The sequence below is a fragment of the Erythrolamprus reginae genome, chromosome 4 (genome assembly GCF_031021105.1).
Source record: "Erythrolamprus reginae isolate rEryReg1 chromosome 4, rEryReg1.hap1, whole genome shotgun sequence".
NCBI classification, from domain to species: Eukaryota; Metazoa; Chordata; class Lepidosauria; order Squamata; family Dipsadidae; genus Erythrolamprus; species Erythrolamprus reginae.
Window position 1 is genome coordinate 111,948,658 of NC_091953.1, and position 25,972 is coordinate 111,974,629.

The following is a 25,972-nucleotide window of genomic DNA, read 5'->3' on the forward strand; positions in this document are numbered from 1 at the left end:
AGTCTTCTTATTCATTTCCTCCCACTTATGAGTGTATGAGTTAACTTGTTGCTTGTATCCTTATGATTTATATTAATATTGTTTTCTGATTGCTTATTTGTACCTTGTGACAATAATTAGTTGTTGTACCTCATGATTCTTGACAAATTGTATCTTTTCTTTTATGTACACTGAGAGTATGTTCACCAAAGACAAATTCCTTGTGTGTCCAATCACACGACCAAGAAAGAATTCTATTCTATTCTAAAAAACAATATATTAGAAAATTGGAAGAGATGTCTATGGTTGATTACAGATTTTGAGTGTGTCATTTAAAATTTTTCACATTAATCAAAATTGTTAGGTGAATAAAATTAAGAAAATGATATTCCTATTCTATGTAGCCTTTCCATTTTTTAAAGTTTATATTTATCTTTCTATTATTTTTGCCCTTGATGGGACTTGATAGTAGGTTAACTAGAGTACAGTTCCATGGGGTCAATCTGCTTGCCCTTTAAAAAATATTGACATAACATAAGCTCAGGGTACCACGTACTGAGAAAGTGACTTACTGCTTGATTGCTGTTTCCATTGCAGGAATTAACCTTTAAGTGACTCTGAAATCTATTTGCTATGGAAAAAGCACTTTACTTTCAGTGTGTCAAATAAAGATCAGAGCTTGCGCAGACATGGAATATTTTATTTTGTTATTTTTCCTTAGAAATAAATCCAGTGCTCTTCCATTTAGTGCATGGGTATCCAGATGTGGATATGACTACAAATAATCTGGCAGGTGGTGAAATTTATCAAGGTCAGCCATGTGAGACATTTTGAGTTTCACATCTTATCCTTGAGGTGTCTAAAACACTGGTGTAATCTCCATCTAATTGTCTTTTCAGTAATACTGAACTAAACAAGGTCTGAGCCTGAATGTATAAAATCATTTGTAATAAATAATACTGCCTTAGAAAGGAAGATACAGTGAAATAGAAAGCGAAGGAAATATTTTCTTTAAGCAATTTAATATATCTGCTACTAAAAATCTTCTAACTATCAGCAAGATGTACAGATTTTGATGGTTCCAGAATAAAATGTTCAGGAGGACTTTAGAACTTTCTAAATGTTATACCTCCTCCCAAATTATGAAATTTGGAAGTGATTTTCTGGTTTCTGGAAACAAATCCTCAATCTGAAATTGGGCAAGATATTCCAAAGATGGTTTAGGTTATTTTGTTAGCACACCACATCTATGGAACAGATTCAGAGGAAATCTTGAACTCTTTCAGAATCTTGAACTCTTTCACAAACAGGTGAAAATCTAGAATATTCCAGAATTCTCTGGAATGTTCTGTCCCTATTTTAATGAAATGTTAATATCCTTAAAAAGTCATGCTAGATGCTAACCAAACCTTTCCATCTCGCAGGAAACATTTTTCTCTAACACAGTCTTCTGTGAAATATATGAAATATGCATAGAAATGTGACACACTTGGATTTTTTAAAATCATCAAGTAATGTCGTTTCAAACATTTACTGTTGAAAACCTATTTTGTTCACAAATCCAAATTACTGTAAAAAACATGCGCAGCAGAGGTTTTACGTTTTAAAAGCCAGCAGCTCTGGAATCAAACCTGACAGTGATGGTATTGGCTCATTCTATTCTATTCTATTCTATTCTATTCTATTCTATATTCACCCGTAATTCAATGCCTTGGGAGGATGAAAACGGCCTGTTTCCTAACTTCTGGTGGGCCCAGGAAGCTCGTGTTTTGCCCTCCCCAGGCTCCAAAGGCTTCCCTGGAGCCAGAGGAGGGTGAAAACACCGTCCCCTATTCCCCTGGGGGCTCTCTGGAAACCAACAAAGCCCTCCCAGAGCCTCTATGTGAGTCAAAAATCAGCTGGCCGGCACACACATGCACATTGGGCAACGGCTCATGTGCCAGCCAGTATGTCTCTGGGTGCCACCCGTGCCATAGGTTCGCCATCACTGCTATAGCATACAGGCTTCAGGAGGGAGATAATGTTTGGCGACAGATGGACAACCATTATATCTGAGTAGAAATTTTCTGGGTAAGGTGGATGACCTGGGACATTAATCTAAATTAGCAGAATCTTGAAAAATATTTTTCTCACAGCAATACCTCTTTACTTCTGGGATGAAACGGTAGAACAACCATTCTCCAAAGATTAGAAGGGTGAACCCCAGCTTTATCAGCTTTTCAAACAAGAAGAAGTGAGCTCTTTCAGATGTTCTTAAGAGCTTGTAGGTTCTTGGATTGATAGACTTGCAGCAGTTTGATTCAGAATACCAGAAACATTGATGCCAAGCATCACTATTTCTCCTTCACAGCTTTGAAGTCTGGCATTGTCTTCTGGCTGATATAGGTTGTCTGGCATTTTCTTCCAATAAAATGCTGTTTTAACCATCCTAAATATTTGCTGGGTAAATAACTACCATCCTCAATGATCTCCTTGAAGGTTTCCAGAAACTTCCTGGCTACATCCTTGTTCTGCACTTACCACATCTCCACTCACTTTCACATATTGCAAATAGAATCGAGTAGAGTAGAGTAGAGTAGAGTAGAGTAGAGTAGAGTAGAGTAGAATGGAATGGAATAGAATTCTTTATTGACCAAGTGTGATTGGACACACAAGGAATTTGTCTTTGGTCTACATGCTCTCAGTGACCATAAGGAGAATAAAATACATTCATCAAGAATAAAAAGATACAACACTTAGTGTTGATAGTCAAGGTTTATTTTATTATTTATTTATTATTTAGATTTGTATGCCGCCCCTCTCCGCAGACTCGGGGTTACTAATAAGCTATCAAATCATACTAGAAAACAAATAAAAACTATATAAATTGAAAGATATAAGCAACATGGTTAAAATAATAAGTGGGAAGAAATAGATACTAGTAAAGAAGAGAAGAATAATACTAATACAGTTTTAGTAAATTATTTGACAGTGTTGTGGGAATTAGTTGTTAAGCAGAGTGATGGCATTCGGGGAGAAAACTGTCCTTGTGTCTAGTTGTTCTGGTGTGCAGTTCCCTATAGGGTATAAGTTTAAACACTTTGTGTCCAGGATGTGAGGGGTCTGTAAATATTTTCACAGCCCTTTTTTGGACTTGTGCAGTATACAGATCTTCAATGGAAGGCAAGTTGATAGCAAATGTTTTTTTCTGCAGTTCTAGAATAGAATAGAATAGAATCCTTGAATATAGCTCATCTGTCTGGAACCCACACTGCATATCAGACATAAATACATTACAAAGTGTCCAGAAAAGCCCGCCACTCCTCTACTCGTAACAGAGTATCTTATGCAACCAGAATTGAAATCCCAGGCTTAGAAAGTTTAGAACTACATTGTCTTTGGCACAAACTAAGCATAACTCATAAAATTATCTGCTACAATGTCCTACCTGTCAAAGAAAGGTTCAGCTTCAACCACAACAATACACAAGCATACAACAGATACAAACTCAAAGCGAACCGCCCCAAACTTGACTGTAGAAAATACGACTTTAGAAACAGAGTGGTTAATGGCTAGAACTCTATACTTGACCTGTGGTTTCGTCATCAAACCCCCAAAACTTGACTCTTAGACGCTCCACTGTTGACCTCATCCAATTTCTAAGAGATCGGTAAAGGGCGTGCATAAGTGAACCAGTGTGCCTACTGTCCCTGCCCAATTGTTCCCTCTTATCTATATAAACAATGTTATATCTATGTATATTACAAATATGTACTTGAAAAGATTAAATAAGTAAGTAAGTAAGTAAACAAACAAGCAAACAAACAAATATAATTCTTTATTTGCCAAGCATCCAAAATTTGATCATGTGACCGTGTGAATGTTGCAATGATTATAAGTATGATAAATGGTCATAAGTCACTTTTTTTCCAGGGTTGTTGTAACTTTGAATGGTTACTAAAAGAATTGTTGTACCGTAAGTCACGGATTACCTGTAACTCAAATAATAAAAAAACTTTATGTCATTAGGATTGCTACCTTAAAAAAAAAAAGACCAATGGCCATGTACCATTGACAGCTGTACTGAGGGGTCCTTGATGCCCTCTGAGCTTGTTTGTTTTCTTGTGGATGTTTCTTGCAGAAAGCTGTACTGGATCACCATGTATTTAAAAACCTGATTCTCTAAACGTGTCTGATAACTTTTGATCCTCCTACCAATAAATTTTCTTGAAGGGCATCAGGTTGCAAACAAGCCAACATACTTGGGAGGAAAATGATTTCTTAACACACAGAGTCGCAAGGAAAGCACCTCAATCTGTTCCATCCATCACAATAGAGCTGGAAGGGACCTTGGGGGTCTTCAACCCCTTGCTCAAGCAGTAGACACTATACCATTTCAGGCAGATGGCTGTCCACTCTTTTCTTAAAAACCTCCAGTGATGAAGCACCTACAATGTCCCTCATGGTACCTAGACTTCTCCTAACTGTCCACCCCACTTTTCAAAAGTCAAGGAAATAGCGTTTCCATTCATCCATCCATTTAGTCAAACATGTACAAACATGGTATAAACATAAACATAAGCAAAGTAGGGTACATGTAAGTTGGACAATAGGACAGTAAGACAGGTAAGGTAAGCACAATGGTGTGCTTAGGCACGCCCCTTACAGACCTCTTAGGTATGGGATGAGGTCGACTGTAGACAGTCTAAGGTTAAAGTTGTGCGGGTTTGGGAAAGAAATCAGAGTCAGGAAATCCATTCCAAGATTTGATCATTTTATTGCTAAAGTCATATTTTCTGTAACTGAGTTTGGAGTGATTTACCCTGAGTTTGAATCTATTGTATGCTCGTGTATTATTGCGGCTGAAGGTGTTCATTGACAAATAGGACATTGTGGTCAGGGGTGGATTGCCCTTACTGCTGCTACTGGTGTGCTATGAATGCAGCTTTAGGTCTCTGGCATGCGCGCAGATGCCAGCATGTTTTTCCTTCTACGCATGCGCAGAAGCAAAAAATTGCTGAAATCTCACACCACACATGTCCCCTCATAAGATTTTGCTTTGCATAAAATCGAAAACATGCTGGAACGCACACGAATGCCAAAGACCCAAAGCTGCGCAAGCAGATCAACTTTTACTACAAGTGCGACGTCCATTACCGTTCTGGTAGGAACCCACTACTGATTGTGGTAGCTGATTTTATGAACTACATTTAGATCACAATGAAGGCAAAGTAGCTCTAAGCCAGTGACGGCGAACCTATGGCATGGGTGCCACAGGTGGCATGTGGAGCCATATCTGTTGGCATGCGAGCCATTGCCTTAGCTCAGCTCCAATGTGCATGTGTGTGCCGGCTAGCTGATTTTTAGCACGCACAGAGGCTCTGGGAGGACATTTTTGGCTTCCAGAGTCTCTGATGGGGTGGGGGAGTGCGTTTTTACCTTCCTCTGGCTCCAGGGAAGCCTTTGGAGCCTGGGGAGGTGAAACACGAGCCTACTGTGCCCTCCAGAAGTTGGGAAACATGCCATTACCAGCCTCCAGAGGGCCTCCAGCGGGTGGGGGAAGCTGTTTTCACCCCCCCAGGCATTGAATTATGGGTGTGGGCACTTGCGCACACACTCGTTCGGAACCCGAGGGAAAAAAGGTTCACCATCACTGCTGTAAGCCATCTAAACCCAAAACTTCAAGTCTGGTAGAATAAGGTATTCTGCTGCCCGCAGAGCAGTGCAAGGCTCTTCCTGTGAAATATTTCTGGATTCTCTTGATTGTATTAATGTCAGATATGCAGTGTGTGTTCCAGACGGGTGAGCCTGTATTCGAGAATTGGCCTAGCAAATGAGCCGAGGTGACGCAGCAGGTAGAGTGCTGTACTGCAGGCCACTAAAGCTGATTGTAGATCTGCAGGTCAGCGGTTCAAATCTCATCACAGGTTCAAGGTTGACTCAGCCTTCCATCCTTCCAAGGTGGGTAAAATGAGGACCCGGATTGTGGGGGCAATATGCTGGCTCTGTTAAAAAGTGCTATTGCTAACATAAGGGCGGCATAAAAATCTATTAAATAAATGAATAAATAAATGAATAAATGAATGAATGAATGAATAAATAAATAAATAACTAACATGTAAGCCACCCTGAGTCTAAGGAGAAGGGTGGCATTAAAAAAAAACAAAACGAATAAATAAATAAATAAATAAATAAATAAATAAAATGTTTTGCATACTCTGGTTAGCAGTGTCATATTGCCAGAGAAAAAGCTACTCACGATTAGGTTAACGGTTCTTAATGCCTTTTGACCAGTGTTTCCCAAGCTTGGGAACTTGAAGATATTTGGACTTCAACTCCCAGAATTCCCCAGCCAGCTGGCTGGGGAATTCTGGGAGTTGAAGTCCAGATATCTTCAAGTTCCCAAGCTTGGGTAACACTGCTTTTGACAATAATGTTAGGTGGTCACTATAACAAACACTTTAGGATTTCCATCCAAGGCTACCAACGGATTTTAAGCCCAGCTGTACAAAGTACACTGACAGGGCTCTTCTGGCAGCCTCTCACTGATCAAGGTCACCGCAGCCGCGGTCCTGTCTTCTCTAACGCCGCCGCCTCCTCCACCGGCTTGAAACTCCTCTGAAGAGAAGCCAGCCGGCCTCCTCCGCCTCCCTCAGGCAAGGCGCGAGGCGAAAGGGGCGTGGCGCGGCGTGTGGGCGCCGCCGGGAAAGGGCGCCTCTGATTGGTCGTAGGCGCGCGAGGTGAAAGGGCGACCCGGGCACCGAGGAGAGGAATCGCGGCGGCGAGCATGATGGCGGTGGCGGCCTCTCTGTGCCGGGGGAGCGCTTGGCAGCAGTGGCGGTACAGGCATCTGGAGCGGTTCCTCGCGTCGCCAACGGTGAGGGCGGCTCTAAGCGGTCGGGCGGCTGCCAGCTAACTTAAGGAGCATCGCCCGCAGCGGGGCGGGAGCAGGCAAAGCAGACAGGCGGGCGGTTCTCCCCGCAGAGCAGCTTAATTAAGAAGCGCTGGAAGACCGGAGCGCCGGTCCTTCTCCGGCCCACGTTTGGGACAGGCTGCATTTGCTGCACCAAGACCGGTCTGGAGAGAGCGGGTGGAATTGACGTGCATACAAACCCAGCAGATGGGACGCCTGCTTGCGTGGGGTCTTCGGTTTCCAACTGCTTCTGTTCTGTCTTAGCTTTTTTTTTTTTTTTGGGGGGGGGGACTACAAAACCAATCCGGACAGCAGGCGTTCTGGGTGTGGTGGATGGGGGTGGTGGTGGTCTGGAACTGCATTAAGGACTGCAAGACGGAACGGTCCTCCGGTATTATATGCACAGGTTCCTGCAGAGGGAGGAAGGAGTGCATTGGATAAACTGCTTATCTGTAACCTGGTTTTTCCTGCTTGGTCTTGAGGTTAGTGCTGGCTACACATCGCCGCTGTTCCTTTATATTAAACATGAAAGGACCTGATGCATGGCAGCTGAATCGGACAAAACCATGCAGAAGAGAAATACACTGCTCCAAAAAAATAAAAATAAAATAAAGGGAACACTGAAAGAACACATCCTAGATCTGAATGAATGAGAAATTCTCATTGAATACTTGATTCTGTACAAAGTTGAATGTGCTGACAACAAAATGAAACTGATTGTCAATCAGTGCTGCTTCCTAAGTGGACAGTTTGATTTCACAGAACTTTGATTTACTTGGAGTTATATTATGTTGTTTATGTGTTCCCTTTCTTTTTTTTTGAGCAGTGTAGTATGGTTCAGGTAGAGTTGTGGAAGTTTAGATTTCTATCATAATGAGTATAATAATTGACCTCTCCCCCTTTCTAAGAGGTCTGTAAGGGGCGTGCATATGTCCTATTGTCTTCTTTTACTACTTTTTATCATTACTTATCTAATGTTTTATTTGTACAAATTATCAGCCTATAATTGTTTGACAAAATAAATAAATAAAAAAAAATCTCACTCACCCTCTATTTAACGGCGTGCATTACTGAAATCAGTGCTAATGTTGGCATAGGCACCCTGGCACAGACACTCATACACACACATCATTTCATTAATCAAAGTTGATTCCAAAAGTGATCTGGGGAAAGCTACTTTGCATGTTATCGCTCTGAACATCCTAATGTTTTTTGACAGGAAAGCTTTTGTAGAGGTGAACAAGGAAGAGTCTGAGCAGTCTTCCAAACAGCTAGAGTCAGGCAGATACAATTTGTCCTCTGTAATTTTAAATTAATGAATAGTAATCATTTCTGTTTGTTCTTTATTGGCTACACTGAAATCTGTAAAGTCTGTTTCTGATGTTTTAAGTATTTTATGCATAGACTGGTTCTGAAATGATTTTCAGAAATACATCTTAGTGATGCTCTTGATCTAAAGCATTTGTTGAATTCACTTGGTGAAATATGTCTTTAAATAATTAATTATCCAGATGTATTTTCTATAGAAATAAGGGATTAAAATGACAGGTTGATACAGTTCAATTGTTTTTAGGATCTGTCTTGCACAAAGGGAAACTTAATCTTGTTATGTTAATTAGCTACTGACATTTGTCCAAACATGTTGTTGCTGCAGTATTGATAGTACTGTATATGTAGATTTTCCATATGTTCCACAAAGATTTATATCTTTTTAAAACAATGCTGATCTGATATGCTTTGAACTGAAAAACACATTCTTTCCCAGTTATTCAGAAAGACTGATTTTATTCCACATTAATTAAAATCAGTTCACAAATGCTGAAGACAAGAGATCATACAACAATAACCTGAAAATACGTTCATTAAAATGCCCAATAATTAAACTAAGAGACTGTGTTTGATAGTGGTAGTACAGTATATACAATTTATTTACCAGTATGAGATAAATAATAGAGAGATTAATTTCTTGTAAGGTTGAACCTTGAATTAGAGCATATGAGAAAGTCTTTTTCATCATTTTATTAACTAACACAGGAGAAAGTAAACATGCACATTTATTATCTCTAGCAATAGAAGATTTTGGTTTTGCTTGAATTGATTGATTGTTTCTAGTGTTCTTTATATGTTGATCATAATATTTTGATAAAATCTGTTTTTATCATATTGCTTGAATTGATTTAAGGTGGGAAATATGCTGCTCCAAAATTCATAATTGAAGAGACTTATGAGCCTAACAAAATAAGCATATAACAATATAACAGAACTAATATAATGAATAATTATAATAAAAAAAGAAAAACACCTGGAAAAACCAAAATAAGATATCCCCTGATAATAAATCCAATCAGGCCAAGCACTTATTTCAGGGTTCAAAAACATATAAGACAGGTTCTTATTTTCTGGGAAATACGGTAATAATCCAGAATATTTGATTATGTTGTTTAAAATACTTCCTTGTCCAGCCTAATTTAAATTCTGACAAAGAACACGTATGAGCAATCTGTTGCTGAAAATTAGATGTAGATTTTTCTTTCTAAAGAGATTTTTATGATTATTATTTTGGCTTTGTTTACTGTTGTAGGAACAATCATTTCTAAGGAAATGCCTTGTTTAGCTGAGAATAACATTTCAAGTTGAAGAGAATAAATGTATAAAAGTAAATGTGTTTTCTTGTTAATTCCACTTAAAATATTTTAAATAAATATTTTAAATAAATATTAATATAAATAAAGCAATTAATAGTACATTTCTTGTGGCATGGTCAAGCACTTAGTTCTTTTTATTAAAGGTTCATTTGACATATATGCTGATATACATTTTCCAGATTTCAAGTTACATCATGATTTTGGATCTGATTAGTTATTATCTATACATTATCTGTCCTCCTGGAAACTCTTGCACGTATTTGGTTCTAACTATAGTAGATTTCAAAACTGAAAAGAACGCCGCCTCTATTTAAAATTGCAGGTGACATTTTTTTGGGTGGTATATGCATAATAAATGGGACAGTTGATCTTAATAGGTTAACAACATGTTTGCAACCTTATTCAATATATCTGAATAATTTCAAAGTGATACAATTTACCTAAAATAGAAGAATGACAATAAGAGGATGATAGGCCTCTAACTTCAATAACTCTGGAAAAAGCAAATTATCCTGAACATTTTCAGTCAGGTTTCAAGCCTTGTACAATACAGAGATAGCATTAACTATACTTGTGGTGATCTCTGGTTGACCACCATGGAAGTAGTGTGACTCGCCTGTTACTGCTTGATCACTAGTTAATCTTTACTATAGTCAATTATGGTACCCTCTTCCAATTTCTTGGATTGAAAACAGGGGCACAATATTTCCATGGTTCTCCTTTTTTGAGGTTATTCTCAGAGGATAAGAGAGAAGGGATTGACTCTGAGACCCTTTTTCCATGGTTTCTGAGAGTTCAACATTCCCTGTTCCTATTTAAAATCTATATAAGCCTTCTGGTTAAGATAATCTCTGGCCATGGGCTCAGGCATTATCAATACGCAGGCATCCAATTGTGTATCTTGACCTCTAACCAACGAAGTGATGCTGTTGAGAATCTGATTGTCTGGAGGTTGTTACTATTTGGATAGAGAGGAATGTTCATTTATTTAGCTTAGAGCAGTGGTTCTCAACCTGGGAGTCAAGACCCCTTTGAGGGTTGAAGGACCGTTTCACAGGGGTTGCCCAAGACCAGCGGTCCCCAAACTACGGCCCGGGGGCCGGATGCGGCCCGCTGAGGCAATTTATCCGGCCCGCAGCAGCCCACAAGATTTTATCAATAGATATAATAAGCTCCTGAATCTCCTGTCAACTCACCGCGGTCTGCTGCTGAGCGAGGAGGCGGTACAGAGGCAAGGGGCGGGGAGGATAGGAGCGAGATAGAGAGAAAGGGAGAGAGAGAAAGAGGGAGAGATACAAAGAGGGAGAGAGAAAGAGAATGAGTGAGAGAAAGAAAAAGAGAGAGAGGCACAGAGAAAGAACGAGAGAGAGAAAGAGGGAGAGATAGAGAGGAAGAGAGAAAGGGGGAATAGATGGAAAGAGTGAGAGAGAGAAAAGAGAAAAATGAGAAAATGATGGAGAGAAAACAAGGGAGAGGAAAATGAAACAAATGAGAGAAGGAAGAAAAGAGAGAGGGAAGAGAGAAATGGAGAAGAAGGAGTGAGGGAGGAAAGGAAGGAAGGAAGGAGAAATGGAGGGAGTTTGTTGATTTAAGTTTAAATTTACTTGTTAATAAAGAAGTATAAATTACTTTATTACTTAATTATTTAATTACTTCTTTATTTTAAATATTGTATTTGTTCCCATTTTGTTTTTTACTTTAAATAAGATTTGTGCAGTGTGCATAGGGATTTGTTCATAGGTTTTTTTTATAGTCCGGCCCTCCAATAGTCTGAGGGACAGTAAACTGGCCCCCTGTGTAAAAAGTTTGGGGACCCCTGCCCAAGACCATGGGAAAAAGACAAATTTCCCATGGTATTAGGAACTAAAGCTTCTATTCTGGTGCCTTGGAACATATTTTTACAATCTGACCAATCAGGTGTTTACAGTGGGGGTGTCCCTCTTACCTTCCTGCCAATCAGCTTAAACCTCTGTTAGGAGAATTGGCGCTAGACTTATGGTTGGGCGTCACCACAACATGAGGAACTGTACTAAGGGGTCGCAGGCGCAGCATTAGAAAGGTTGAAAACCCCTGCCTTATCATATATGGATTTGCCATATTAATATTTCCCTTAGATTAATAAAACATTAAATATGCTTTTTAGAAGAATCTGTATTCAGATATTAATGTCTAGCCCAATGGTTCTCAACCTTTCTAATGCCATGACCCCTTAATACAGTTCCTCATGTTGTGGTGACCCCCAACCATAAAAGAAGTCTGGCATTAATTAAACAAAAAAAAATACTCTGTCAGGTTTAAAATAAATAATTCCAGTTATCTACAACTGTGTATTTTCACATTGTGAAAGCTGCTTTGCTTTCATAAGCTGCTATCTGAATATCAATAAAAAGTTTCTTCCAATTTGATGTAGGACAACTTTTTAAAAAAAATACTGTTCACTTTAGTTATGATTATATATACAATTATACATATGGGGGTTAAGGCATCATTTTTAAAAAACTGAACACCTATTTTCTCTTATGGGGTCAGCGGGGAAGAAACAGAAAGTGAAAACCTTTTTCTGGTTTGCTCTTGGAGCTTGTTTCAATTTAGTTTCCTTACCAGACAAGGTAATTATCAGCATCAGGATTTTCTGGGAAAATGCTTTACCTATGTATTGCCATTTCATTTCCTACTCTTCCTCTAGTCCCAATCATTTCAAAATTTGAAGGTGGTTTGTTTCTGAGATATATTTTATTATGAGTATATCCTCTATAACCTTCACTATATATTTACTATTTGTATACCCAATATAACTCTCATTGTGCAATGGACAAAATCAATCAATCAATAAATAAATAAACAGGCCCTATCTCACTGAAGCATAAAACCATATGGGCAGATTTGCTCTGGACAACATAAAGGGGAAAGACTGACCTCAGTACCACTGGAGAAGAGTGATGCTTATTTCTGCTTGCTTGTCCTCTTCTTTGGGAATTTCTATAGGGAGGGCTAGGATCATCAGGTGCCTCAGGAAGTAAATTATGGTTGCTATGAAAAAGATATTACCAACCATTATTTATTGCACTTTGTATTGTCAATGGGAGAGAAGATATTTATGGTCGTTTCTGCCACCAGTGCTGAAATATAACTGCCTGACCTTGCGGACCGTCTACCATTCTACCTGAGGAAGTGAAACACCTTGTTTTTGTCTTCCTCTGAGGGAGCATGCAGAGAAACTAGAGGACTCAGGTGGTTGCTTTTATTTCCTCCCTTCTTCCTGTCATGCCTAGATGGCAGAACCCTTTGGAATGGCAGACAAACTGGGTTGGTCCCCCCAGTGCTCTTTTTAGGCAACACTACAGGCCCGAGTCCCGCCTGCTTTATCCCCAAGGCAAGAGATGGTGAAAGTCAGTAATGTGGAACAAACTTTATTTTCCTCCCACCCCATCTTCTCCGGCCCAAAATGCTCAGGGGCATCTTTGCTGGTTCTTCTATTTACCATGCCCGATCCCCTTCAGCGCTCGTCCTGGATCCTGCGCTTCCCAAAACCAGAGGAGACTGGGGCCACACATGTACCTGATTTCACCGGCCACCGGGCATCAAGCCAGCAACCTCTCATGGCTGAAGCAGGCACGCCATAGTATGCAGACACAAAGCCAAGTGACCGGACCAAAACCTGCATAATTTCTAGTGTAGCGTCTATATCCTAGTGCACTGACGGCAAACCTTTTTTTCCCTCAGATGCCAAAAGAGCGTGCATGTGGGCTATCGCACATGTTCGAGTGCCCACACCCATAATTCAATTCTTGGGGAGGGCAAAAACAGCTTCCTCCGCCTCCTCGAGGCCCTCTGGAGGCGGGAAACGGCCTGTTTCCCAACTTCTGGTGGGCCCAGCAGGCTCATATTTCTCCCTCCCCAGGCTCCAAAGGCTTCCCGGTAGCTGGGGGAGGGTAAAAACACCCTCCCCCATCCCCCCCGGAAGCTCTCTGTAAGCTAAAAGCACCCTCCCAGAACCTCTGTGCGAGCCAAAAATAAGCTGGCCGGCACACATTCACGTTGGATCTAACCTAGGGATATGGATCCGCGTGCCACCTATGCCATAGGTTCGCCATCACTGTCCTAGTGTGTTTTTGCTTCTGCACATGCGCAGGAAGCAAAATCTTCAAAGGGGATGTGTGTGCGCAAGAGATTTCAGCTATTTTTTTGCTTCTGCACATGCACGGTGGGGGGGGGGATATTCCAGAAGGCAGGAGCAACAGCAGAGAAGACTCTTTTTCCTGGACCTTACCAGCCAAATTTCTCAGACTGATGGGACCCGCAGCATGCCACCTCTGCTGGTATGAGCGGGATGGGCCATTTCCAGTGGGGTGAGAAAAATGCTTCTCTTTTTTCCTTGAACTTGGTGAGTGAAAATAATTGAACACAATAAACAACTAATAACAATAGCCTTTATTGTCACTGTACATCATGTATACAACGAAATGGTTTTAGCCTCACTGGTGCAATCCATGAGAAAAAAATACAAACAACGTGAATAGTATGAAGAATAATCTCTAGGCAAGTAATTAGAAAAAACAAAAAGAAATGGAAAAACTAGTCATATGTTTCCTTCTGTGAGTGGAATGATTGTGGTTGTGTTTAAGAGTCTGACAGCCCAAGGATAGGAACTATTTTGAAATCTATTTGCTTCAATGTCTTCAGTCCAATGGTAGAAGTGCGAAGAGATACTGGCCAGGGTGTGAATCATCTTTGAGTATCTTCCTTACTCTGCTAAAGCAGTGCGTCCTGGCGATATCATCCAGTGGAGGGCAACCAATGGTTTTTTGTGCCAAATTAATTGCCTTCCTGTCAGCAGCAGTTAGAGTATTATGACAATTACGTGACTTCACAGATGTCTATGATCAGGAACAATCTCAGTCTTTGATTAGTCCCATGAAAAAAACTCTCTTAAATTTCAAATAACCAAAAGCCATTCATCCCTGAAGACATTTCTTTCAGCAGCTGTTGATGTGGTCATCACTACTTTACACATACAGTAATACCCCGGTTATTGCGTCCCCGACCATTGCGAACAGGGTAATTTGCGATTTTTCAACCCGGAAGTCAAAACACCATCTGCGCATGTGTGCCCTTTTTTTCTATGGGCACGCATGCGTAGATGGCGCCCGGCAGATCAGCTGCTGGGCGGCTTCCCTGGGTCTTCCCCCTCTTGCTGGCGGGAGGGCGAGCAGCGGGCATCAGCAAGGAGTTTCCCCACCGCCCACGCAAACTCCTCGCTGCCGCCCGCCCTTCGCCCGCCCACGCCGTTCATTCTCGCCGCTTTCGAGCTGAGTCCTGAAGCGAATTCGCTCCGGGACTCAGCTCGAAAGCGGCGACAGCCAGCGCGGAGAAGCCGTTCGCTGGCGCTGGCTGTCGGCGCTTTTGAGCTGAGTCCCGGAGCGAATTCGCTCCGGGACTCAGCTCGAAAGCGGCGACAGCCAGCGCGGACAAGCCGTTCGCTGGCGCTGGCTGTCGGCGCTTTTGAGCTGAGTCCCGGAGCGAATTCGCTCTGGGACTCAGCTCGAAAGCGGCGACAGCCAGCGCGGACAAGCCGTTCGCTGGCGCTGGCTGTCGGCGCTTTTGAGCTGAGTCCCGGAGCGAATTCGCTCCGGGACTCAGCTCGAAAGCGGCGACAGCCAGCGCGGAGAAGCCGTTCGCTGGCGCTGGCTGTCGGCGCTTTGGAGCTTAGTCCCAGAGCGAATTCGCTCCGGGACTCAGCTTGAAAGCGGCGACAGCCAGCGCGGAGAAGCCGTTCGCTGGCGCTGGCTGTCGGCGCTTTTGAGCTGAGTCCCGGAGCGAATTCGCTCCGGGACTCAGCTCGAAAGCGGCGACAGCCAGCGCGGCGCGGCTGTTTTAAAATGTCGCCGCCGGCATGGGGGGCTTGCCAGCACCCCCCGGACCCCCAACCCAGGTTTGGGGGGCTGCTAGGAAGCCCCCCATGCCGGCGGCGACATTTTAAAACAGCCGCGCCGCCCCCAATCTTCGGCTCCTCGCTAGCGCTGCGGGAGTAAAAACACCATCTGCACATGCGCATATGGTGTTTTTACTTCCGCAGCGCTACTTCGCGAAAACCCGCTCGTTGCGGGGGGTCCTGGAACGGAACCCTCGCAACGAGCGGGGGATCACTGTATTTCATTTCTTTTAGATATTTTATGAATATGTCAAAGTGTTGTGGTTGGCTCTGGCCCATCTCCTGCTCCAAGGAATGTGGAGGTGGATGCAGGGGAAACATCAACATGTCATAGGCCTGTTTTATTGCGGACAGTCAGGTAGTGCAGTTTCCTCGGACGAAGAAGAAGGTGGGAGTGATTTGGAAGAGGGGGGCTTGGCACACAGCCCAGGAAGCCAATCTCCATTATCTTCGGTCGATTCGGATGCGGAAGTCTTGGACCCACGCAGGCGCAGAGTTATGCGTAGAAGTGACCAATTGAGGACATATTACAGGAGATAAGAGAGGCTACCTGTGTTTGGGTGGGGCTCTAGTAATTAGAGCTGCTGATACAAATAGCAGCGTGTTGGTTTGGCCGTTGTGGAAGATTATCTGATCGCAGTTCTTCAGGACCGTGCCTTGCTGTTTTCCAGACTTTGTTGATTTTTCACGCCTTTGAAACCAAAGCAGAGCAAAGTGTGTGTGTCTCACTTTGTTGGAAGAAGGAGGGCTTTGACGTTTCTTCACAGCTGCTAGCTAAGTACTTAAGGACTGATTAAGGGAATTGTACAGCCTACAAGGTTGTTTTGGGACAAGTGCTCTTTGCAATACAAAAAGGGTGCTTTGTTTCTTTTGAATTTTGTGATAAAGAACATTGTTTTGAATTTTCAAACGTGTGACTCAGGAGACTCTTACCATAGAGCCTGGCAGAACACAAAGATTACATGGTAAAATGGACAAAAAACTTTGGGTAAAACATAACACTAGATAAATGGGAGAATGTATGGACTAATTGTTTAAAGTTTATTTTGAATTAGTTTGAAATAATGTTTTAAATTAAAATGGTGCATCATTGGTATTTGACCCCAGACAGACTAGAAAAAATGTATAGTGGGATTTCCAACAAGTGTTGGACAATTGTTGGAAATGTAATCAAAATCCAGATATAATGTGGGATGATCTTGCAAGTATGTTAAATCATAGTGGATAAGTACAATAATTTTAATGCAGGAAATATTGAAGAGAAAGATTAGTCAAACCTGGAGCTTTTCTTTTAGGTATTATGGACAAACCAATTTAAAAGCAGTTTGGGATATTATTTCTTTACATGATGTAAGGATTATATAAACTGAGCACTGGAAAGAGGAAATGCAGACAGTTGATGAGGGATTGAATTAGCAGAGATTGCAAAATTTATTGCCTTGATTAGAGACAATGGACTAGTCAATTTTATAAGAGACTGGAATCCCTCTGTGGACTTTCTACATGTTAAATACAATAATAGATGGTTAACAAGAGATTTGAAGATTAGGGTAACATTTGTGTTAATCTGTTGACTTTTCCCCTTTTATATATATAAATATGATTAAATGTTGGATTCCTTTACTTATTAGATAGATTTTCACATCTGGAATATTTATTTATTTTATATAATATTTTTTATAAATATGGATGGAAAGGCTTGTAACTGTTTGTAGATCTGTCATTTAATTGGAGGAGAATCTATTAAAAACTTATTTTTCAGCATCCAGCTGAGATGGATTCTTTATATTAAATTTATTTGACATTTGGGTGTTTTTTTCTTGTTCCTTTTTTGAACATATTATTTTCCTTTTCATTGTTAGTACTGAATGTTTGTTTTTCTGTTTTGTATTTTACTTTTGTTGATTAAAAAAATATGAAAAATATTTTATATACGCTAAATTTCATAACCATATTATATTATATTATTTATCTATCTATCTATCTATCTATCTATCTATCTATCTATCTATTATTAATTAATTAATTAATTAATTAATTAGATTTGTATGCCGCCCCTCTCCGTAGACTCGGGTATATCACTGTTTGTAATTCTTCTACACTATATAGTATTTATTTTGTTTTACATAAGGAGTTGCTGTGATTTGTATTTTGTGGATGGATCATTCTTTGTATAAAATAGCTGGTATTGGGTGAGCCATACCTGAGCCCAAGCATACATGTTTCAGATATCTTGGTCTATGTACAGAATGAAACAACTGTTTTGAATATAGAGTGAAATATAGAGAAAGATCAGGGAAACAGCCAAGGATATTGGTACTGGTAGCTGAGAGAAAGGAGGAAAGTTTGGGGATGGGCAGATCATAGAATCATGCTCTGGTGGGAGACTTGCTTTGATTGACATGATATGGAAGGAATAAAGAGACAATCAGATTTCAGGTAGAACTGTAGGATATACTGTTTTGGGAAGCAAAACAGAACAAGTATACAGTGTTCCCTCGATTTTCGCGGGGGAAGCGTTCCGAGACCGCCCGCAAAAGTCGAATTTCCGCGAAGTAGAGATGCGGAAGTAAATACACTATTTTTGGCTATGAACAGTATCACAAGCCTTCCCTTAGCACTTTAAACCCCTAAATTGCAATTTCCCATTCCCTTAGCAACCATTTAGATTATTACTCACCCTGTTTATTTATTAAAGTATATTAAAAAAATATTTATTAAAGGCAAACAAAAGTTTGGCAATGACATATGATGTCATTGGGCAGGAAAAACTGTGTTATAGGGGAAAAAACAGTGAAGTATTTTTTAATTAATATTTTTAAAAAACTGTGGTATAGACTTTTCGCGAAGTTTAAACCCGTGAAAATCGAGGGAACACTGTAATTACCAGATACATTGAAAATGTAGAAATAAATGAATTGTTAATATTAGCTGTATAAGTATAAATAAGTGGTATAGAGAAAAAACCCATGAAGTATTTTTTAATTAATATTTTTGAAAAACCGTGATATAGACTTTTTGCAAAGTTTGAACCCGCAAAAATCGAGGGAACACTGTATAGGGGTATATATTGGTGACAGTGGAAGGAAGGAAAGAAATTCTGGAAAGTTAAAAGGGTGGATGGACCAGTAAGGATATAGCTTGCTAAGAATCACTAAGAGTAGCGAAGAGGGAAGATGATGTGCATGAGCCTTATAACAACTTTTTTGATTTGGTGATTTCTCTGGATTTTGTTTAGACAAAACCCTCCAAGAACCCAAACGTTCCATATTTTGTTCAGTTCAAAATGATTCATTCTTATAATTTGTTGCATATCTGAAAAAAAAATCTGTTTGCTTTATCATATACCGTACTTTCCTGTTAACTAAGAATACAAGTTCCTGAACTGGTCTGATTGTATATTCATATAGATCAGTGATGGTGAACCTTTTTTTCCTTGGGTGCCGAAAGAGCGGTGGGTGGGTGCTATCGCGCATGTGCAAGTGCCGACACTCATAATTCAATGCCTGGGAAGGGTGAAAACAGATTCTCCCACCCTCTGGAGGCCCTCTGGAGGCCAGAAATGGCCTGTTTCCCATCTTCTGGTAGGCCCAGTAGGCCCGTGTTTTGCCCTCCGGAGGCTCCAAAGGTTTCCTTAGAGCCAGGGGAGGGTAAAATGTCCTCCCCCATCCTGCCGGAGGTTCTCTGGAAACCAAATACATCCTCCCAGAGCCTCTGTGCAAGCCAAAAATAAGCTGGCCAGCACACACATGCACAAAGTTGGAGCTCAGCTAGGGCAACAGCTCACATGCCGATATGGCTCCATATGATACCTGTGGCACCCATGCCATAGGTTCGCCATCACTGATATAGATGAAGCATGGTCTACGGCAGGAGTGTCAAACTGGTAGTCCATACAGTTACTCAAGCTAAAACTCTTGGTGCTATGTGATTCCACTGTGCAATGTATACATAGACTTTTGATTCAAAATATGGAAGTTCTGATGAAGCTAATTACTCTTCATACCTCATATTCAAATGTCAACAATATATTCTATTTGTCAATAGTTATTTAGCAAACTAGATATACTATATTCTTGAGTTTAAAGTAAAAATATAATCTAAAAATATGAAAAAAGTAACTCCAAACTCATTAACATTTCATCCTGATTAGGCAAATATTCTGAGCTACCTTCCTCAACCTGATGCTTTCCCATAGTGTGATTAGAAGAGTTGTGGACTACGAAAAGCTATTCTTATAGGATAATTAAACCTGCATTTCTTGCTTTTAATAATGGGGGTTTTAGTGTTTTTTAAATTATTAGATTTGTTCTTACATTATCTTTGTTATTGTTGTGAGCCGCCCCGAGTCTATGGAGAGGGGCGGCATACAAATCTAATTAATAATAACAACAACAATAATAATAATAATAATAATAATAATAATAATAATAATAATAATAATATTCTTCGACTCAGTGTGACATATTGAAATTCTTTAATTAAAAACATACAGGAAAATAAGTAAATTTCTGGAAATATTTCATTGTGTTAAATGTTTTATTGAAAGTAGTTAATATAAAAATGGTGACCGTATGAAGAACTATAGTAGTTGGAATCATCCTTTTCAGTGAAATTTCCATTTTAAGAAACATTTTCCTGATACACGAATTTAAAGCATAACTGAATTAGAGAACCTTTGTTGAACTGAAAAGAGATATGCTGATTCCTGAAGAAGAACTATTAACCGATTTCTGTTTTGACACCTTTCTGAAAATCAAGTTCCAAATGCTGCTTATTCCTGAAATCTTGATTAATGGGCGAGCTGAATACAAATAATTAAGCAAGAAGACCATGAAAGTACTAATTTCCTTTGCAACACCATACGTGTGACTCAGATTTTCAGCCGTTGCTGCTTTAAAGAGCAAAATGAAAAACAAACAGGGAAGCTTGAATTGAAACCTGTAATTTTAAAACTGAAATCCATGTCTGAGAAATGAGTAGGCACAGTTAAGACCATATGTGTTCTGGCCAGCTGTTTTTCAGCCTTGGGAAAGGTTGTTTCACCCTCTGGATGCTTCCGTGAAGCTTCCGTGAAGCTCCGGAATGCAAAAAAACCTGCCAGTGGACAACCCTCCGAGACCGCCTTCTGCTGCACGAATCCCAGCGACCGATTAGGTCCCACAGAGTCGGCCTTCTCCGGGTCCCGTCAACTAAACAATGTCGGTTGGCGGGCCCCAGGGGAAGAGCCTTCTCTGTGGCGGCCCCGACTCTCTGGAACCAGCCCCCCCCAGAGATTAGAACTGCCCCTACCCTCCTTGCCTTTCGTAAACTCCTAAAAACCCACCTTTGTCGTCAGGCATGGGGGAATTGAGATATCTCCCCCCGGGCCTATATAATTTATGTATGGTATGTTTGTAATTATGTCTGCTTAAAAATGGGTTTTTTAAAACTATTTTAAATTTTAAATTGTATATTATTAGATTTGTTATGAATTGTTTTATTGTGTTGTGAGCTGCCCCGAGTCCACGGAAAGGGGCGGCATACAAATCTAATAAATAAATAAATAAACGAATGAATAAACAAACAAACAAACAAACAAACAAACAAACCCGGAAGTTCAGAAAATGGAATTCCGGTTTGCCCATTGTGCTGTTTTTTAAACCCTGGAGGGTTCAGGGAAGCTTCCTGAAGCACTGGAGTGCAAGAAACAACATAATGGGCAAAACTAGAAGTGCGCTTTCCGAACTTCCGGTTTATCCGTTGGGCTGTTTTTTTGCACTCTGGGGCTTCAGGAAGCTTTTCTGAACCCTCCAGAATGCAAAAAACAGCACAATGGGCAAACCAAAAGTGCGTTTTCCTGAACTTCCGGTTTTCCCCTTTGGCCGTGTTTTTATGTTTCAGGCTTCAGTGAGGCCTGTGCGCATTTGCAGGGAGAGAGCGGGTATGTGTGTGCACATGCGTGGGGGAGAGGAGGAAAGGGGTGTGGGCACATGCACACATGCTAGCACACCCACACACACCCTTTTGGCACAGGGACCAAAAAAGCTTCACCATCACTGGTATAGTGTCTCTTGCTTGAGCTGGGGGTTGGACTAGGACAGTGATGGCGAACCTTTTTTCCCTTGAGTGCCGAAAGAGTGTGGACGTGTGCTATCATGCATGCATGAGTGCCCAAACCCATAATTCAATGCCTGGGTAGGGTGAAAATAACTTCTCTCGCTCCCGGAAGCCCTCTGGAGTCTGGAAATGGACTGTTTCCTAACTTCTGGCAGACCCAAATAGGCTCATATCATTTATTTATGTATTTATTTATTTATTTATTTATTTATTTATTATTTTATTTATTATTTTATTTATTATTTTATTTTATTTGTTTGTTTGTTTGTTTGTTTGTATGCCGCCCCTCTCCGTAGACTCGGCTTCCCTGGAGCCGTGGGAGAGTAAAAAAGTCCTCCCCATCCCCTCCCTAGGCTCTCTGGAAGCCAAAAACAGCCTCCCAGAACCTCTGTCTGAGCAAAAAATAGGCTGGCCAGCACACACATGCACATTGGAGCTGAGATAGGGTAACAGCTCGTGTGCCAGCAGATATGGCTCCGCGTGCCATCTGTGGCCCCCTTGCCCTAGGTTCGCCATCAGTGGACTAGGAGGTTCTTCCCATTCTTTTCTGTTATTCTGACACTATTTTATGTTTAATCAAGACATTAATTTATTTATGCAACTTATTTATTTATTTATTCAATTTTTATGCCGCCCTTCTCCTTAGACTTAGGGCGGCTTACAACATGTTAGCAATAGCACTTTTTAACAGAGCCAGCCTATTGCTCCCACAATCCGGGTCCTCATTTTACCCACCTCCGAAGGATGGAAGGCTGAGTCAACCTTGAGCCGGTGATGAGATTTGAACCGCTGACCTACAGATCTACAGTCAGCTTCAGTGGCCTGCAGTACAGCACTCTACCTGCTGCGCCACCCCAACTCTGTTTTGATTTGATTTAATTTGATGTAGAAACTCATTACATTACTTGAAATGTTAAAATATTTCCATTGTTTAATATTAATAAATATTTAATAAATATTTTGTACTATGTATTAATATTTGTATAATCGGCATGCAAATCATTTTCACAGGTTGGCAAAATTCTTTTTTTCTTATTTTGTTATACAGTTGGTAAAAAGTAGCCTTTTCCCAAGATCTGGATTAATATTTCATTTATTTTCTTTCCTTTGCAGAATGTTGTACGGCTTGCAGGACATAGATGGTGCCTTGTCACTTCTCATGGCTTTCACTCAACGGTTTATAATCCAAATGAAAAGGTAATTATTTATGTTTCCAGATATAGTATAGCTTATATTAATTTTTAAAACATTAAAGAGTTAAAGTATATGTCCTAAGGCTTAAAGGAGAAGAGCAGTTTTCTCAGACAATCATTCTGACTCTAATTTTTAGTGTAACGATAGGGGCAAGTCATTTAATTCATGGCTGCAAATACGTTAACTATTTAATTTCATTTGTAAGATTTGATTTAAATGAAATGAAATCAGATGTATTTTTTAATGAATTATTATTTATTAATTTAAATTATTATTTATTATTTATTAATTTAATTTATTAATTTATTATTTATTATTTATTAATTTATTAATTAACAACAACAGCTTCTGTTGTTGTTTCATTCATCCATAGATTGGAGATTAATAAGACGTTGCACAGTTACATAGTACATATCATAGTACATAGTACATATCACAATACACAGTTGCATATCATTACATAGAAATGATAGGAATATCCATCTCTCTGCTAATGTCTCATTAAAGGCACAATTTATCTATCTATCTATCTATCTATCTATCTATCTATCTATCTATCTATCTATCTATCTATCTATCTATCTATCTATTTATGTATTCATCCATCCATCCATCCATCCATCTATCCATCCATCGTACTTATATGCTGCCCAACTCCCAAGGGACAACAAAGGTTCATTAAAGGCATCATGTGACGTATTGTGACCCACCCACCCCATTGTCACTAAACTGGACATGAATGTGGCCAGTGCCTGATGCATCTGGCCCATGGCCATGAATTCGACACCTCTGCATTAATCTTTCACTGTTGAAAAACTATATTCATTGTCCTATTTACAATGACCTGAAGTTATTTGCAACTTATGAATAAATTGCTTACAGATATGGGTAATGTATAGGTTATTGTCAACTATGGTATCCATTGTTGAAACTGTTGTGTAAATATTTTTGTATGTAAACATACACAGACATTCACATACATTTCTGTGATAATTTTGTCCTCCTTTTTCCTTTTTAAAATATTTTTTTTTGTTCTGCTTAACTAAATAAAGGTTTTAAAAAAAGAGAATGCACAAGTTTGTTTTACGTCTGTTTACCATTCTTAGGTCAGTTTTCTTTCCATGAAATCATAATAACATTTTATAAATAATTATTTTTAATATATTTAACAATTAGATTTCACATTTTGTGTATTCATTGAATGAAACCAGTAAGTGTAAGTATCTCTGTTTACATTATATTTACAAAGGATACTTTTTTCTTTTTCATTCCTTCACTAGACCTTTGATAAGCTTCTTATTGCAAACAGAGGTGAAATTGCCTGCAGGGTAAGTAACATCTCAAAATCGTAGTTATTATGTAGTTCTTTGATTTTTACTTTAAGCATTTAACTAAAAGAAGTAATTTTTCCCACCTCACTCCCTGACTAGGTAATTAAAACATGCAAGAAGATGGGGATTAAAACAGTTGCCATACACAGTGATGTTGATTCAAATGCTGTAAGTACCCATTGTTCTAATATTACTTTCTAGATTATTATCTGTGTTGATATGAATATTTGCCATTATTTTAAGCTACGTTTGTTTGAATAGGATGTCCCTTCTTAAGGAAATATCATTTCATAAAAGGATTCCTTTTTATTCAATCAAATATATTTTGAAAAGGATATTAAGATATCCAAAATTCTATTAACAAAGAATATGACGAGAGGGGCAATCTAAATCATGATAGAAAGTTTCTATTTATCTTTAAATACATCTTTGAATTCTTCATAGTGCTAATAATAATTAACACATTTTAACAATGAAATAATAGACATTCCTATATTCTTCAATATCAATATGTAGTAATTACGTAGTAAGAGGACATTTAAAAAAAGAAATCACTTGTGGGAACATTGCCACTAGGTGATTGAATAATACAGTGGTGTTTTATGTATTTCTGCTACCATAGAAACGATAAACCCACACTAGGTATGAGCTGAGAAGCTTGGAAAGAAGAATAATTTGTGATGTTAATATCCATCTAACATACTTTCGATGATATTTTTACTAGACAGGTAGTACCGTATTTTCCGGCGTATAAGACGACTTTTTAACCCCTGAAAATCTTTTCCAAAGTGGGGGGTCGTCTTATACGCCGGATACGGATCTTGCCCTGCGGGGAAAGCAAAGGCAGCAGCGGGAGTAGCGGAGGCGAGGCGGAGAAGAAAGAAGCGGTGGATAGCTGGCGAGGCGCCCGCTAGAGGGCTGGACACCGCCGCTTTGCCGCCGGCTTTGCTGGGGTGGAGCGCCACTCCCGGCGGCAGGAACTGCGGGGGGTAGCCGGCGTAACGAGCCCTTGACGCAGCTATCCGCCGCTTCTTTCTTCTCCGCCTCGCCTCCGCTACTCCCGCCGCCGCCTTTGCCTCTTGCCCGGCGGGGAGAGCAAAGGCGGCGGCGGGAGTAGCGGAGGCGAGGCGGAGAAGAAAGAAGCGGCGGATAGCTGGCGAGGCGCCGGCTAGAGAGGGCTGGACGCCGCCGCTCCCGCCGCCGGCTTTGCTGGGGTGGAGCACCACTCCCGGCGGCAGGAACTGCGGGGGGTAGCCAGCGTAACGAGCCCTTGCCGCAGCTATCCGCCGCTTCTTTCTTCTCCGCCTCGCCTCCGCTACTCCCGCTGCCGCCTTTGCCTCTTGCCCGGCGGGGAGAGCAAAGGCGGCGGCGGGAGTAGCGGAGGCGAGGCGGAGAAGAAAGAAGCGGCGGATAGCTGGCGAGGCGCCGGCTAGAGGGCTGGACGCTGCCGCTCCCGCCGCTGGCTTTGCTGGGGTGGAGCGCCACTCCCGGCGGCAGGAACTGCGGGGGGTAGCCGGCGTAACGAGCCCTTGCCGCAGCTATCCGCCGCTTCTTTCTTCTCCGCCTCGCCTCCGCTACTCCCGCCGCCGCCTTTGCCTCTTGCCCGGCGGGGAGAGCAAAGGCGGCGGCGGGAGTAGCAGAGGCGAGGCGGAGAAGAAAGAAGCGGCGGATAGCTGCGGCAAGGGCTCGTTAGCTGGAGCGTACGCCGGCTACCCCCCGCAGTTCCTGCCGCCGGGAAGCAGCCCCTTTACATTAGCGGTGGCTGCAACGGCACTGGCGATGCGGCCGCTAGCCGCTCCGAGCGGTGTGGGAATGCCCACCCCTCTCACAGTCCGGTCCCGGGCTGACAGTAAAGGGGCTGCTTCCCATCCTCCTGCCAGCTTGCTCAGAAGGAAACCTT

The 25,972-nt window shown here is 40.9% G+C and overlaps 1 protein-coding gene across 1 annotated transcript in view; it reads left to right on the forward strand.

Moving 5' to 3' along the window:
• The first annotated feature begins 6,693 nt into the window (after positions 1-6,693).
• PCCA (propionyl-CoA carboxylase subunit alpha) overlaps positions 6,694-25,972 on the forward strand; it is a 326,677-nt gene continuing 307,398 nt past the window's right edge. The window contains exons 1-4 of the mRNA XM_070751229.1: positions 6,694-6,835; positions 22,661-22,744; positions 24,022-24,069; positions 24,172-24,240. Of these exons, the coding sequence (XP_070607330.1) occupies positions 6,746-6,835; positions 22,661-22,744; positions 24,022-24,069; positions 24,172-24,240 (291 nt within the window). The 5' untranslated portion in view covers positions 6,694-6,745. The remainder of the gene's footprint in view (positions 6,836-22,660; positions 22,745-24,021; positions 24,070-24,171; positions 24,241-25,972) is intronic.